At 36.0% G+C, this 16,550-nt stretch overlaps 2 protein-coding genes across 2 annotated transcripts; one reads left to right on the top strand and one right to left on the bottom strand.

Annotated features, from left to right (window-relative positions):
• The first annotated feature begins 4 nt into the window (after positions 1–4).
• LOC110604830 lies at positions 5–2,147 on the top strand. Its single transcript, XM_021743141.2, has 2 exons — positions 5–226; positions 582–2,147. Exon 2 carries the CDS (start codon positions 584–586, stop codon positions 1,880–1,882), a length of 1,299 nt encoding a protein of 432 aa, XP_021598833.1. The 5' UTR covers positions 5–226; positions 582–583; the 3' UTR covers positions 1,883–2,147.
• A 4,523-nt stretch (positions 2,148–6,670) lies between these two features.
• LOC110608817 lies at positions 6,671–15,168 on the bottom strand. Its single transcript, XM_021748109.1, has 5 exons — positions 15,108–15,168; positions 7,991–9,226; positions 7,832–7,931; positions 7,116–7,314; positions 6,671–6,730 (listed from the first exon to the last, which is right to left on the bottom strand). The coding sequence occupies exons 1-5, from the start codon at positions 15,166–15,168 to the stop codon at positions 6,671–6,673; spliced, it is 1,656 nt and encodes a 551-aa protein (XP_021603801.1).
• Positions 15,169–16,550: the final 1,382 nt, after the last annotated feature.

Below are 16,550 nucleotides of genomic sequence, written 5' to 3'. Positions count from 1 at the left end.
ACTCTCTAGAGGATCTTCTTAGTGGAAACATTTGTTGGCTCTTCTTTTTCTACAGCAAAAAGCTTAAATAACCTTTCTTCTTCTCTCATTTCTCTTTTTCTTTCTCCAAAAACCCTAATCCCACTGCTACCTCTGGAGCAAGAAGAAGCAATAGCTAAGAGACAGAGGGGCCTCACATTTCACATATGCCATTAGCCTTTTACTGTTCAACCTCCTTTTGTTTTTGGTTTGTTTCTTTTCTCTATAGCCATCATAATCAAGATCTGTCCCAATTTTTCTTTTCTCTTTCACTGAAATTTTTGTAGATAATGCAAGACAAGGAAGAGATTGCCTCCATTCAAGATCATGCTTTAAAAGATTTGGGAACTTTCTTTAAAGCTGATTTAGAAGATACATGCTTGTTAATTCTTCAGTCTTTATTTAGTTGTTGATGGGTTCTCTTGCTGCGTCCCCATATAATTGATCTTTCAAATTATCCATCTATTCTGCCTGTGCAATTTGGCTGGCAACTATCACCATCTCCTTTTTTGGTTCCGCCATCAAAAACTGATTTCTTTGTCTTTTTTTCCTTTTCACATAAGCTATGGATTCTGGAAGTAGCGGTAGTATGCAATCATCAAGTGGTGCTGATGAAGAGTATGACTCAAGGCCCGACTCACTCCCAGCCTTCTTGAATCCTTCTGTGCAATTTGGTCCTTTATCTTCAAACCCACATCACCAGCCTTCCCTTTTTTCTCACCGCCAACAACCCACTTTATATGATCCTTCACCAAATCTTTTCCATGCTTTCGCTCCTCAGTCGCACACAAATCCAAATCCCAATACTTCACTGCTAAATATGGACGTGGTTCGGCCACAAGGCTCTAGATCTGACCTGTATGGCACCGACCTTAATAGCAACGTTCTAGCTTCCCAAGCATCATCAAGCCAGTTGGGTGCTCAAGGATCAAAACAAGGTCCGCTTCCATCTATGCAATTGCGATCCGTACAAGACGATGGAGCTCGCTCTTCTTCTCCTTCTGATCAAATCCATGTGGCAGCCCGAAATCCCAAGAAGCGAACGAGGGCATCCAGAAGGGCACCTACTACAGTTCTCAACACGGACACGTCCAATTTTAGAGCTATGGTGCAAGAGTTCACAGGGATTCCAGCCCCACCATTTCCAGGCTCGCCGTATTCTCGCAGGCTCGATCTTTTTGGCACAATTGGGTCGAGTATGAGGTCTGGCCATTTGGAAACAATGGGATCACCATACCCTTTGCGTCCCTCGGCTCACAAGGTCCATCAACAGTCTCCATTCTTGTTCTCCTCCTCATCTTCTTCATCCTCTTCATTGTTGAACAATACTATGGTTGATGCTACTACTACTGCTACTACTTCTAGTAACAACAATTCCATGACCTTATCCATTCCCACCACAACTACTACTTTTAATCCGGCTTCTGTTAATTATCACCTGCCTTCTGATTTAAGCCTTCCCAAACAACCTCAAAATTTGTTAAACATGCAAAACCAAATGATCTCATTTCAGTCACTTTTACAGCCTACTGCCATTCACCCCTCACTTAACGCCGGCAGTTTGGGTACGAAGTCTCAAGCCAACATGTCATTATCTTCGCTGGACGAACTGGGTATGAGCCATGGGCAAATTAATGTAAACCTGGATGGATTACCGAGTCAAGGAACAACAGAAGGGATGCTATTGAGGAATGATGCGGTAGGATCAAACAACAATGGGAATCAAGATCATCTGAGGTCTCTTGACAGCTGTAAGTTAAATTACTCAGCTCCTTCATCGGATTTTCACCAAGACAAGAGTTTGGAGAATGTTCCTCTAAGAGGTGAAGGTACTTTCGATTCATGGATTTGTCCTTCAGAGTAGGTCATTGATGAGATTAAATGGCTAGTTTCAGGGGTACGAAAGGGGAAGTAGACTATTGATCAGGAAGGTTTTGCTGCAACTAATTATCCATGATCAAAATACTATAGTACTGTGATCATGAAAATGATGAGACTGAGATTGTGTTTTTAACCTTGGTCTCACCACTTTTTTTAGTTTATATTACAACATCGCATATCGTATCTTGTCTTTCTTTCTTCTTCTCTTCTCTCTTCCAATGAAAATAAACTAGAATTTTAATATCAAATTATAAGAAACTATGTAGTATATCTTTTCTTCTTATAATTTGCAATTTATAGGCGTAATTACTATCAGTATTTTTGCAGTTTATCGTTTGCAAATGTTTCTTTTTGTTTCGTTTGTTTGTGAACTGTGGTTGTAGTTGGGATTCAATTGTCTGGTCACTCGCTACTTGAAAGCTGATAGCTTTTTTTGATAAGCCAGGTAAAGATTTTTATTGATGTAACAGAAAAAAAAGAATAAAAAATCTACAGCTGAGCCAGAAAGGAGAACAAAAAGGAAAAACAACCGCCTTGAAAAGTAGAGAGCAGAGGTAGAGAAAAGTCAAACAAATCTGCCGGAAAAACTGCTAGCTGCCATACTCAACCACGAAGAAAGACGGTAGAGAAAGAAACTGTAGCCCAGCTGTTGCAACAACACGAAAGACGAAAGAGCACAAACAAAAACGGAGCTTCAAACGCCAGCAAATGAATCACAAAACCAAATTATCAAATCCACGTTCTTTTTTCACATCATAACTTGGAGACTGATTAAAATAACCAAGAAGATGAAGGAACCAGGAAACCCAACATCTGAAAACCTAAACTACTGGTTTAAACCTTGAAATAATTTTCCTTTTTCTTTTAACTTTCTTCCATCTCTGAAATCTTCTTGTTCTATGGGATGGGATGAAGAGGGAGTAATCGTTGGACTGTGAACAAGGATGTTGAACACAGCATTTATCTTTTTGTAGGTTTAGGGTTTAAATCTCCCTCCGTTTGCTTCAATCTCGATAATCAACAAAGGCCATAGTTTAGTTTAAACATCTTATAAATGACCGAGTATTTTTAACAGAATAATCTTTGAATATGTCTTCCCGAATCTTCAACCCAGCAGTTCACAAGAAGTCGAACCGATTCTTCATGGAATTACGGAAAGCAAAGTTGATAGTTAATTAATATTTTCTAACATCATCCGTACTGTAGTTGTGTCCATGGCTTAAAGTGCTCGAGCTCCCTCTACCAAAAAAATATCGCCTAACCTAAATATGCAAAGGTTTTTTTTTTTTTTTAGAGTAAAAAAATTATTCAGCGGAAGAAAAAAGAAGGGTCGGCGCAATGTTAGTAAAGATCTTGTCTGCTGGAAAGATCTGCAGCTAGTTAATGGGTGCGGTCCATTTCTTTTTCTTTTTTTTTTCCTTGAACACTAAATCCATATGCTATCTTTCAAAAAAGAAAAAATCCATATTCTAAAATTGACACATTAGAGATTTACAGGCCAAAGGAACATTATCTTTTCTTAGCAATATTGCAAATCGCTAATTTTATTAGCTAGGGATATGGTTCTTGTTCGTCATGGCAATTGCAATTTCTTTTTTTTTTTTTTTTAAATTTGCTTTTGGAAGAGACTATATATAATAAGAGTGATTGGTGGCCAAGATTAAGGGAATCCTTACCTGCCGCAATCATAAACTACAAGTTAAAAACGTCCCATTATTGTTTCCTAATCTTTGATTATGATTCTTTAATTATAATTAGTGATTAATTTATTTTCCTCTTCAATTAAAAGATGCCCACTAAGAAGGCAGGGTGATATAGGTGTTGTATTTCACTTTGGAGAATTTAATATTTGAAAATAGAATTTGGGAAAACATGTGTACAATGTCTTTCCACCTAGCTTCATATCATTCTCATTACCACTCTTTAAGACAAAAAAACTCATTTTCCTAAGGTGATTCCATGGTCCAACTGAATTAGTATGTTCTACGCAACTCTCATATATATTCTGAATTTTTAATAGTTCAAAGATTGTGTTTATATAAATTAATAGACACAATCCCTAAGATCAAAAATAAATAAATAAATAAATGTGTACTGTATAAATATTATTTAATTGAGTCGTTAAAATATATGATGAGCTCGTGATCCACATAATCCACTTGGTTTATTAAGATTAGATAACATAAATTTATGTGCCTCATGTGTTGATTCAGATTTCTTTTTCTAATTTATTTATATATGTACCGTTTTTTATTAATTATAATTTAAATTTTGTATTTTATTATAATTATTATGAAATCACTGAACTAAAATTTATTTTATCATGTAAATTGAATTTTAAATCTTTATTATTATACAATAATACATGGTTGGATTTGAATAAACATTGTAGAAATTCTCAAACAAAGACTCCAAAATATGAAGTGAAATAGGGAAATCACATGCATGTGGCTAGAATGTATCTAATAATGGCCTTTATCAAATTGTTAAGAGGGTTTTGAGGAGATTTGCACTCATGTAGATAGGATTATTGTCTCTAATTGATGACAAAATAATAAGCTAATATTCACAAAAGAAAAAGTCAAATGATAATTGTTAAATGAAAAAATTTTGATTGGTAGTCCTAGATTTCCTTCACATGGTAGATCTTGAAGGCCAGAAAGATGAAATAATGAAAGTATACATGATCAAATAATTATGGACATGAATAGCAGAAGAGTGTGGGAAGGAAAGGAAGATACAGATTTATATATAAATATATATATATATAAATCTTTTGTGAATCATTTTGATAGCAAGAGGGAATGATTAAGCATGATAATTAGAGAGAATGGCTTGATAAAAATCAGGAAAAAAAGTTAACAATTAAAAAAATAACACAATAATGACAGAAATTTTGGGAAAGAAAATGAGTATAGAGATGATTTAGGGATAACAAATGGGAAGATAAGGACATATATGAGAGGGAGAGTGTGTGTGGTGACATGTGACACTTTCTCTTTTGGAATCATGGTGGCCCATGCCAGAGAATAATCTGGTTTTTAGCAATGATGATTGTTTCTCTCTATCAATATCCATCTACCTCTCTTCTTTCTTTCTTTCTTTCTTTCATTCACTTCACTTTTCTTGTCTCTTGCCTTCAGTCCTTCAGGGTCATGTGAGAGAGACTGCACTCTATGTTTTGAACTGAAAAAGATAGTGCAAGTGTATCCTCTCTCTCTTTCTCTACTATGATCTAAACCCTAAAAAGTTTTAAGCCTTTATTGGCTCTTTACTTTTCAATATCCCCATTTGCTATATGTGGGACAAATAAATTTTGGGCATATATCAATATTTAATCTCACAAGTTTTGATTGTTACATTCTGAATTGGGAAGTTGGAAACCCTTTCATGTCCTTATTTAATAATATTAAGATTCCTAACCCAGTTTGAAAGCAAACATAATAAGAGAGAGAGAGAGAGAGACTTGTGACAATGCCTACTTAACCTCACATCTTAATCATCATTTTAATGTTATAATTAAATAGATAATCCTTTTCAAGCCATTGCTATGCTACCTAGCTGTTGGTGGTGGCAACCTTTTTTTTGAAAAAAAAAAAATCAATTTTAGTTATTTATATTGATTTAATAAGCCTATTAATATACACGTAAGCAATGATGAAAGTAGATTGTAATATGACGCAAGTGGGTTTTTTAAGACTAGTAAAACGTTCAAGTCCTGCCTTAAATTAGACTTTTGCTGCAATTTTTAGACCATTGGTTTCCTTGGATGTTCTCAAATAACATGCATTTTGATGATTCGTCCCTTGAAAATTGTTTACCTTGTAGGCCTATTCTGTAACTTTCAACCACATGGGAACCAACATAACTACTGTTTAGGAGCTTGAGCTTATACAAAAAAGAAATGGCTAATATCAATTTATTGTACAGTTCTGGAGTTAAAGAAGAGGTTTTGCGATTGGCATCCTATTCCTGGTGATGTCTCTATCCTAAGAGCGATTGGGTATCCCACTAGAGAAAAGTCCGTCCTTGGAATTGAACGTCACTGCATATTTTTCACATATATTATACTGACAAAAGCAAAAATAAAAAATAAAAAATAATAAAAAAATTATTATAGCAAGTCAAATTGAAGTCCAGCCACTGCAAGCCTTTTCCTTTCTTGTGCTCCAGAAGAGTTCATGATGGGTGTCAAAATTACCAAAAATAAATTCTTGTTTTAAAATAAGATTTATGATAATGGTAAGCAGGTCGATTTCACAGAAACTGATAAATAGATTAATTCTATTGAATAAGATAAAATAAAATAAAATAAATAAAATAAAATAAAATGGAAATTTTGAATATAGAGAAATAAATAAAATGAATTTAAAAGAAAAACCAATTTAAATTTAAAAGAGCAAGATGAGGCACATTCAGTTAAAGGAATAATTTTGATTCCAATTTTTATGGGTTGATCATATATACAAAATAATCTCAATTTAATTAATAAACCAGTTATAGATATCGAAGACGCTTCAGGTATCCAATCCTTTCTTAATTTTAAACTAGTTAAGAGACGCTCGTTAACTAGCTCTAACTCTCGGACAACCGTAGGAGACGCTCCTAAAATTTAATACAATTATTGTATTAAGAATTAAAAGGATCTGATTCTAACTAACAAATGCGAGACGCTCGGTTCATTTAAGTTAGATTATACTATTCCTTAGGAAGACCTTACGCAACCTAATTCACTACCTATTTCAGTTTAGTTAAACAATTACAGATTTAACTAATCTGAATAGCAGTCTACCATTTTATCAATTGAGCAATGGCGCTTTAATGCAACAACCTACAGAATGATATTAAGTATTAAATACAGGAATAATATAAATATCAATAATTGAGAAAACTATAAAATTACATCAATCTCACAACCCGTTTAACTGGAACTTTAATTATTCTCTAACTGAAAAGAAGAAATTTAGCCACACATGTTCATGGCTAAAAATAAGAGATGAAAGATAAAACGAGATATCGGATACATCACAATACCTCTTTTTATAGTGCTAAGAGTCCTAACCCAAATACAAGTATCTAAAATCAAAATTGAGTACAGTTTGGCAGATAAGAATTATCTGTTTGGTTCCCGGATTTGAGGCTGGCTTTGTCAAGTAGCCTACTAACTTTTTTTTATTTGTGCATAATTCCTTTAAGAACTTCGCATAGCGAGGTACCTGTTTAATTGCATCAAGTAAAGGTATATTGACTTCTACCTTACGAAATGTCTCAAGGATCTCCTTTTCTTCTTTCTCTTGTTTGAACCTGGCTAATCTCTGAGGAAAAGGAGGTTTAATGATCAGAGGTTCAGATTGCTCAGGTGCTGAAGCTGATTTGTCTTGTTCAGGTACGATCATCTCAGTTTCTAGATTTGTACTGCGATTGTGCCCACGACTTACCTGATGAGGATTGTCGTGCCCGCGACTTACCTGACGAGGATCGTCCTGCAGTTCTTTTTCACTTTTGAGTGTAACGGCACATACATTCTGCTTAGGGTTCACTGTTGTAACAGCCCGGCCCCGTACGACCGGCCCTGTTACCGCTCACAGCCCGTGACCTTCCTTTGGGCCCAGCCACTGTGAGCAGCTCTTAACATCCCTTCACCCTCACGGGTTCCAGGCAGGATTTGTCCCTCGGGGGAGCCATTACGGCCCGCCCTAGCCCGAGTGGATTTGGCCCAATTCCTTCCTCTGGGAATTAGGTCGCCTCCCCCACTGCTCGAACCCTTGACCTCCCTTGGGGACAAATCCTGCCTGGAACCCGTGAGGGTGAAGGGATGTTAAGAGCTGCTCACAGTGGCTGGGCCCAGAGGAAGGTCACGGGCTGTGAGCGGTAACAGGGCCGGTCGTACGGGGCCGGGCTGTTACAACTGTGGTCTGAGAAGGCAATTTACCTTGATTTTTCAATTTGTTCACCGATACTACCAATTGACTGATTTGTGTTTCCAAGTTGCGAATACTCATCCGGGTCTCTTGTTGAAACTATTGAGTCTCCTGTTGAAATTGTTGAGTATTAGTTGCCAAATTTTTAACAATATCTTCCAAGGACATACCTGAATTAGATGAAGATGCTTGCTGTTGAAACTGTTTAGGCTGATAACTTTGAGAATTTTGCTGTTTATAGCTAAAATTTGGGTGGTTTCGCCATCCTGGGTTATACGTATTTGAGAAAGGATCGTACTCTCTTTGTAGAGGACCTAAGAACCCGTTGACAGCATCCACATGCTGGTCATCCTCATGAAGTGATGGACACATATCAGTGGGATGACCCATATTAGCGCAAATTCCACAAGCTTTGGCTTGTTGTGCCTTCTCTGCAACAAGATTTTCAACTAAAGTGGTTAGATGAGAAAGTTTAGACTCAACAGAATAATTGCTTACCTCAGAAACTCTCCTATGAGAGTCTTGTACAGGTACAAATTGTTGTGAATTTGCTGCCATCGTAGATATCAATTCCCTGGCTTCTTGGGGTGTTCTTTTACGTATCGCACCTCCACTTGCAGCATCTATCATACGTTTTTCCATGGTTGTGAGTCCCTCATAAAAATGGAGCATAAGTTGCTTATCTGAAATTTCATGCCTCGGATAGCTAGGACATAAGCGTTTAAATCTCTCCCAATAGTCATGGAGAGTTTCTATTTCCTTTTGTTTAATTCCTGATATTTCTCTTCTAATAGCAGATGTTCTAGAAGAGGGAAAGAATCGATCCAAAAACAATTTTACCATTTCTCCCCATGTAGTAACTGAACCCGGAGGTAAGTAGTACAACCAGTCTTTTGCATTATCAGCTAGAGAAAAAGGAAATGCCCTTAGCTTGATTTGTTCTTCTGTAACTCCTTGTGGTCTCATGCTGGAACATACCACATGAAACTCTTTCAAATGTCTATGAGGATCTTCCCTTTCAATTCCTCTAAAGATGGGGAGGAGATGAATTAATCCTGATTTTAGCTCAAGTGGTGCATTTAGTGCAGAATAGACGATGCAAAGGGGTTGAGGGTCATCCACATTGTCAACATCTTGTATTGCTTGTTCCTCAGCCATTTCCTCTTCCACGTCAGACTCACCAGAGGTATCGTCCGGGTCAGATACTGTTTTCTCCGTGCCCACGACCTGTTCGTTGACAATAACCTGTTCTTCAACCGCGTTCTCCTCTTCAACTGCAGCAACCTGTGCTTTAATAGGGATTTGTTCCTCAATGCTGGATGATGAGAGGTCTTTGTGTCGCTGTTTAGCCTCTTTTCTTAGTTTTCTTGCAGTTTTCTCAATTTCTGGGTTGAACTCGAGACTACCTGCAAGATTAGAACGTGTCATTCAAAAGAATTAATAAAACAATTTAGAACCAGTCAACGGTGCCAAAATTTGATGGGCGTCGAAACCACCTGTAATACCCGGCTAGACTCCGGTATCGGAATTCCTACCGTCCGGTAGAATCTCAGATGTCGGAGACCTCTAGAAGGGTAAAATCATGTTTTCATGAGATGTTTTAATGTTTTTGATGATTTTGAATGAAAAGGAAATGAGTTTTTGAATAAAAACAACCTTGGAGGAAAGTTCAGGTTCGGCCGCCGAACCTCAAGTTCGGCCGCCGAACATGCATGCGTTGCGGGTGCGCTTTAGGCCCCCGAAAGGATAAGTGAGGGAAGTCCAGGTTCGGCCGCCGAACCTTAAGTTCGGCCGCCGAACATGGCATGCATGCGGAGGCACATTCGGCCCCCGAACGTGGCCTAGCCAGCCACTATAAAAGGGTCCCTTAGCCGAAAACGGGCGAGTTTTTCCCCATTTTCGGCCAAGGTGAGCTTTTCGCCGCCCCTCACCGATCTTTGATGCTTTTCCTCTAGATCCTTCAAGTTTTTCACTTGTTTTAACTTTGTTTTGAAGATTTGAGCTTTTGAGCGAAGTTTTGGAGCTTTGAGGTTCAAGAACTCAAATCTCTCCCAACCCCAAGTTTGGTCGCCTCTACTCTCGATCTCCAAGAGGTAAGAGTTGATCTCTAGCTTATAGTATGTTTTAAGCAAGTTTTATGAAGTTCATGGGGGTAGAATGCATGTTTAGGTTTTAGTTATGTTTATGAGTATAAATGTATGTTCATGGACAATGTGGCTTGCAAATGCTTGTGTATGTGTGTTGTAGTTGGGGTTTAAGTTAGTTTGAGACCCCTAGGAGCTTATGTGCATGTTTTGGTTGAGCTAAATGCATGATGGTATGAGTTTGAGGCTTTTGTGCATGTTTGAACCAAGTTTTTGCCATTTGGGAGAAACCAGGTTCGGCAGCCGAAGGGACTTTCGGCCGCCGAACCCTCTTGTGGAGGCAGCCTTCGGCTGTCGAAACTTGCCCCCGAAAGGAGACTTTCGTCTCTGTCTGGGAGTTTCGGCCGCCGAAAGTGCCGCTGAACATGCATGAGTTTCTCCTCTGTCTGGGAGTTTCGGCCGCCGAAGGTGCCGCCGAACCTGCCTGACTTTCGGCTCTGGAGGGACTTTCGACCGCCGAACCTACCGCCGAAAGTGCCCTGTCCAGCCTTCTTTTGCATGTTCTTGCATGGATGTTTTGAGATGTTTTAGGGGGCTTTTGGGGGATGTTTTTAGAGTTATGTTATAGTATGTTGGTCCCTCATTTGAGTCCACCTGTGTAGGTTTGGACTCGAGGAACCGAGGACCCCAGCAGTGAGTTCAGCTGCTTCTGTGTCTGTCAGAGCTAGCCAGAGGTGAGTGGAATGACTCTTATATTTTTAAATAAATCAGTTTTGAGCATGTTCATGCATCACGGATGCCATGTGATATTCTAGGATGCTTGCATTAGAAATCACAAATACGTTGCATTGCATAATATGTTGATGATGTGGATGAATGTTGAATGATCCATTAGCCCTCATATGTTATGACATGATGATGTGATATGGAAGTCCAGGTGTGGCATGCACTACGCCCCTGGCACTATGTAAGAGAAAGACCGGATGTGGCCTGCACTACGCCCCCGGCATCATGGATTATGTATGTTATGTTATGTTATGTATAAGAGAAAGACTAGGTGTGGCCTGCACTACGCCCCTGGCATGATTGGATTATGTAGAGGGCTAAATGGTGACAAGTTCATCCTTGATACGATTAGTTGTGATGTGATGCATTTCATGTTATCATATGTTTTAAATGCTTTACTATTCTGCTCACTGGGCTCTAGTAGCTCACCCCTCTCCCAAATTCCCCAAGTTTGCAGGTACGGGTTAGACAGAGAAGTCAAGAAGAGTAAAGAAGTCTTATGTATGTAATAGTTAGAAAGTGGACATGACAGATTGTATAATGATGTATAGATATGTAATGTAAGGATATTGAGATTATAAGTGTGCTTGACCATAGTTTAATGTAATCCCTTTTGAAACATGATCTAAATGTTATTGATGTCCATGTTTGACCAACTCAACATAGGTATTGCCACCCTTTGAGGGCATTGATGAGATCCCACTGAGGGGTCAAGTTTATGGCTATGTATATGTTCAGTGCATGCACAGGTTGAGTTTGGTGGATGATAGAATGTATGAAAGAAAAGTTTTAAATTTTTATGTATGATTGTTGATCATGTATGGGATTAAACAGGTTTACAGGTTGCATGTCAGGCTTGCTACGGGTCCCGGCGGCCTTAAGCCGATCTGGATCCTAGCGCCGGTAGCGGTCCGATTTTCGGGTCGTTACACCACCAAAAATAAATTCCAGCTTTAAAATAAGATTTGTGATAATGGTAAGCAGGGTCGATCCCACAGAGACTGGTAAATAGATTAATTCTATTGAATGAGATAAAATAAAATAAACAAAATAAAATAAAATGGGGATTTTGAATATAGAGGAATAAATAAAATCAATTTAAAAAAAGAACCAATTTAAATTTAAAAGAGAGAATCAAGATGAGGCACATTCAGTTAAAGGAATAATTTTGGTTCCCGTTTTTATGGGTTGATCACAGATACAAAATAATCTCAATTTAATTAATAAACCAGTTATAGATATCGAAGACGCTTCAGGTATCCAATCATTTCTTAATTTTAAACTAGTTAAGAGACACTCGTTAACTAGCTCTAACTCTCGGACAATCGTAGGAGACTCTCCTAGAATTTAATCCAATTATTGCATTAAGAATTAAAAAGACCTGATTCTAACTAATAAACGCGAGACGCTCGGTTCATTTAAGTTAGATTATACTATTCCTTAGGAAGGCCTTACGCAACCTAATTCACTACCTATTTCAGTTTAGTTAAACAATTACAGATTTAACTAACCTGAATAGCAGTCTACCATTCTATCAATTGAGCAATGGCGCCTTAATGCAACAACCCACAGAATAATATTAAGCAATAAACATAGAAATAATATAAAGATCAATAATTGAGAAAACTATAAAATTACATCAATCTCACAACCCGTTTAACTGGAACTTTGATTATTCTCTAACTGAAAAGAAGGAATTTAGCCACACATGTTCATGGCTAAAAATAAGAGATGAAAGATAAAACGAGATATCGGATACATCACAATACCTCTTTTTATAGTGTTAAGAGTCCTAATCCAAATACAAGTATCTAAAATCAAAATTGAGTACAGTTTGGCAGATAAGAGTTATCTGTTTGGTTACCGAATTTGAGGCTGGCTTTGTCAAGTATGTTTGTACCCATAACGCAGTCCATAACCTAGCTCGTCTAGAATATTCCTTTATGAATTTGATTGTGACCACCTTTTATCTCAGAATGTGGATTCCAAATTGGATTTTTCTTGTTATCTTTCAGTCCTACCAAGATAATGAAATTTAAACAAATCAATCTATTTTAAATGAAATCAAACTCAATATTTAGATATTTTGTAATATTAAAGTTGCATAATTATCCATATTATCAGTTCAATAAAAGAAAGAAAAAAAAAACTAAGTTTCAAAAGTACAAAATTTACTAAACTCAGTTTTTTTTTTCATGGAGAGATTGTTGTCTTGGCATTTACATGCCAATTCAATGGCTTTTCCTCTCGTCTATTTTGAGTTACTGAGCTCAAAATCCGTAAATATGGATTCTAATTTTTTTTTTTTAAAAAAAAAAAAGAAAAGAAAATTAGTGGGGTTCTTTCCGACATGGAGACATAACATTTGTCTGCCTGATGAAGGGGTCTTTACGTGATTTTCATGATCCCCACATGTCCCCCACTAGACATTTTTCATTTTTATTATAAATATGTACATGTAGTTGCCACTGACAATTCACAATTCTGATGCTATCGTCCAATTTTTCATCATCAATATTTATTTGAAATAATTTAATTTAGCCATTAATTACCTGTAACTAGTCTACCATGTAATAGAAGCAAAGCCCTCATTATTATTTTTATTATTATGGGGGGGTTTCGTAGAATCCCTTTTGCATTTGTGCAAAGGGCTGTTTAATGGTGCTAGGAAGCTGTGGCTTGTGAAGTTGAGCTTCATCACCACCCTCTTATAATTTCTTGTATAGCTCAAACATGAAACATGGCTTCTCCTTAATTAGAACAAATATCATACGACAACAATAGAATCAAATCCCTTACAAAATCACATTCCTTTCGTCACCTGCGCTTTGTATGTATGCGTTACAGAGAATATTTTTGGACCTTCTCATTTATTTCTTTAATATAAAATTGCCCAAGTACTTATACAACAAATTAAATTAACTAATTTCATTGATTTTCCTATAAATTTGGTTGTTGAATATTTTGATATTTATTAATTCACTTATATAAAAAGAAATATCATATATATGTTGAATTTTGAAGTAGAACGTGTATCATAACCTATGTCTTTTTCAAGTGGATACCATTCACGAATTGACCTGATATAACCCATCAACTAACATATATATAAACCACCATTAACTGTTTAAATAATAAAAACATAAATTATGGAATTTAAGTTTAATCATTATGCTAAGCACTATGGATTATATTATCTTACTTTATATATTTCAATTAATTTTGATTAATTATAATTATGAGATATTATTTATTATCAAAAAAATTATAACTTAAGATTAATATTTCTTTTTACACTCAAATATTTATATATTTTGATAAATTGAAGAAATTTAAGAGTTGGTGTATATTTTTATATGTTTTATATTTAAAATAGAGATATTTACAATTTAGTTTTTGAATATTACCATTATTAACAAGTCAATCATTACATTTTTAGAAATTTATTAAAACGTCATTATATTTTCTCTCCGTCAATAAAATAGTCATTTCGTCTATTTTTGATGTTAAAAATATAGCAAAAAAACTAAATTATTCCTTCTTTTCCTCCTCCTCTTCATCCTCCTCCTCCTCTTCCTTTTTTTCTTCTTCATCGATTTTTCTTCCTCTTCTTCTTCTTTGATTCTTCTTTTTCTTTTTCTTCTTTGATTATTTTTCAATTTTTATTTTATTATTTTTCTTTAAGGAGGAGGAGAATTTTCTTCTTCTTCTTCTTTATCATCTTCTTCTTCTCTCTTCTTCTTTTTTTTCTTCATTATCACCATTTTCTTCTTCTTCAAGGAAAAGGAGGAGAGACTATTTCGTTGACGGAAAGAAACGATAAGAATGTTTTAATAGATTTTTGAAAATGTAGGGACTGACTTGTTAATAATAGCAATATCGAATGACTAAATAAATATTTTATTTGAAGGTAAAATTAGATTTTAAAAATTTTCTCTTTCATTTTTTATCTATTTTTAACAGAAAATGTGACAGAATGACTATTTCGTTGACGGAAATAAAAGTTAAGGACGTTTTAATAGGTTTTTGAAAATGTAGGGATTGACTTATTAATAACGATAATATTCAGGGATTAAAATGTAAATCTTCCTTTAAAATATTTAAAAAATTTAATTAATAGAAAATTTTTTTAATAAAAAATAAAAAAATAACGAGAATGAGCCTAAGATTGGAAGTGGACTGTATGCAAGGTGGTGGCGGCAGTATAAACTATTGTAACAGGTGGTTTCCTGACGGCCAAGTGACGCAAAAATCTACGTCAGTGTTATTATTAATTTATTAGAGAAAAAAAGTATTATTTGAGGGATGAAATTTAATGTTAAATAAAGTATATTAGTAAAGAGTACAATTTCTTAAACAGTATAAAAAATTGTAAAAACTATTATAGGTTTCTCTGTGTTCTTCATCTCATTATGACCTGCGAAATCTGTGTTCTCCATCAGTTGTTGGCTATTGCCTGAACTCTGCGTTGAAGCCATCAACGAATTTGTTCTATTTAGCTGCTACCCATCTTCTGATCTTCTCTTACACTGACTGTGAAAGGCCTTGTCCACCATATTAGTTATTTAAATAGTTTGTTAATTGTTTTACTAGTGATTAGTTGATAGATATTAAATTAGTGTTTAATTTAAAGTAAAAGTATTTAGTATAAAATAAATACTAAAATAATAATTAAATGCAAAAAAGTTATTTTTCTTTAGTATTCTCCCTCGGAAAGTATGGATTTGTTTGTTTTGATGTCCAAATTGTTTCAAACTTTGTAGTCGATGCAACTGTTGCAAATGTCCGTTGAAGAAAGGCAACAACGCCAGTGCATGCTGAGATGTGGTCAAGGAAAGCCGCCAGCGGCACAGTTGAGGATGGGGGCCATGTTTGATTGTTCAAAATTTGACATTTAATCATTTATTCAATCGGAAAGCTTGAACTTTTGACATTTATTTGATTGTTGAAATTTTGGCATTTGAATATCTTCAAATGTTATTTATTTTGTATGATTTTTTCATAGAAAAGAACGTTTTGAAAGTTGGGAAAAAAATAATGGAAAAAGAACTTATGCCAAAATAATTTCATCAGATTTGTAACTTGTTTCAATTTAATTTCATCAGATTTCAGTCTGCCATTAAACCCTTTCCCTCTCCGCGATAGTTTCTGGGCTGCGATGAAGGTTTGCTACCCACATTCCTTGTAAAGAATAGTGTCCTTAGCCATAGGACCGGTCAAGCCCACCAACCATCACTCTCCCGCTCATCCCACGGCCGAACAAGCCCACTTGATTTTGTAGTTCCATGATGCTCCTTTTCTGTGCACATTCGGGCCCGCGTCAATCGGCCATTTGGAATCTGCCCTCGATTGAGCCATGCTGGACGTTTCTCTTTATTGAACCGCCGTAATGGCCTTTCTGGCCCAATTTAGTTTTTTTTTTTAATTACAATTCATTTATTCTTTCAAAATATAAATATAACTACAACGTAACTATTAAAAAAGATAATATAATTGAAAGAAGAATCCAATAGCTTAAATCTTGACTTTGAGGAAGTACCTTAAATTTTTTATTGTTGGTCGAAAGGTACTCAAAAGTAAATTCTTATAAGTTATGATTTGAAATAGGGATTAATTTTCTATATAGGTTTTGATAAATATTTTCCTCTTCCTGGTCCATGATAGATCTGGTTTTCTTCTGGGTCCTTTCTTGTTGGGCTACCTGATGGGTCTCTCCATGTTCTACCTGGTGAAAGGATCTGTAAAATAAGAAAGAATGGTCAGGGGCCTACCGGGGGTGCCCCGGCAGAGGCCCTCCGACGCTCCAGTCAGATTTTATGGCTCAGAGTAGTATATTTAGGCAAGGGTTACAGAAAGAATA

Source organism: Manihot esculenta, chromosome 2, assembly GCF_001659605.2.
Source record: "Manihot esculenta cultivar AM560-2 chromosome 2, M.esculenta_v8, whole genome shotgun sequence".
Taxonomy (NCBI): Eukaryota; Viridiplantae; Streptophyta; class Magnoliopsida; order Malpighiales; family Euphorbiaceae; genus Manihot; species Manihot esculenta.
Note: the sequence above shows the minus strand (reverse complement) of the source record. Positions and strands in the feature narration are given on the sequence as shown.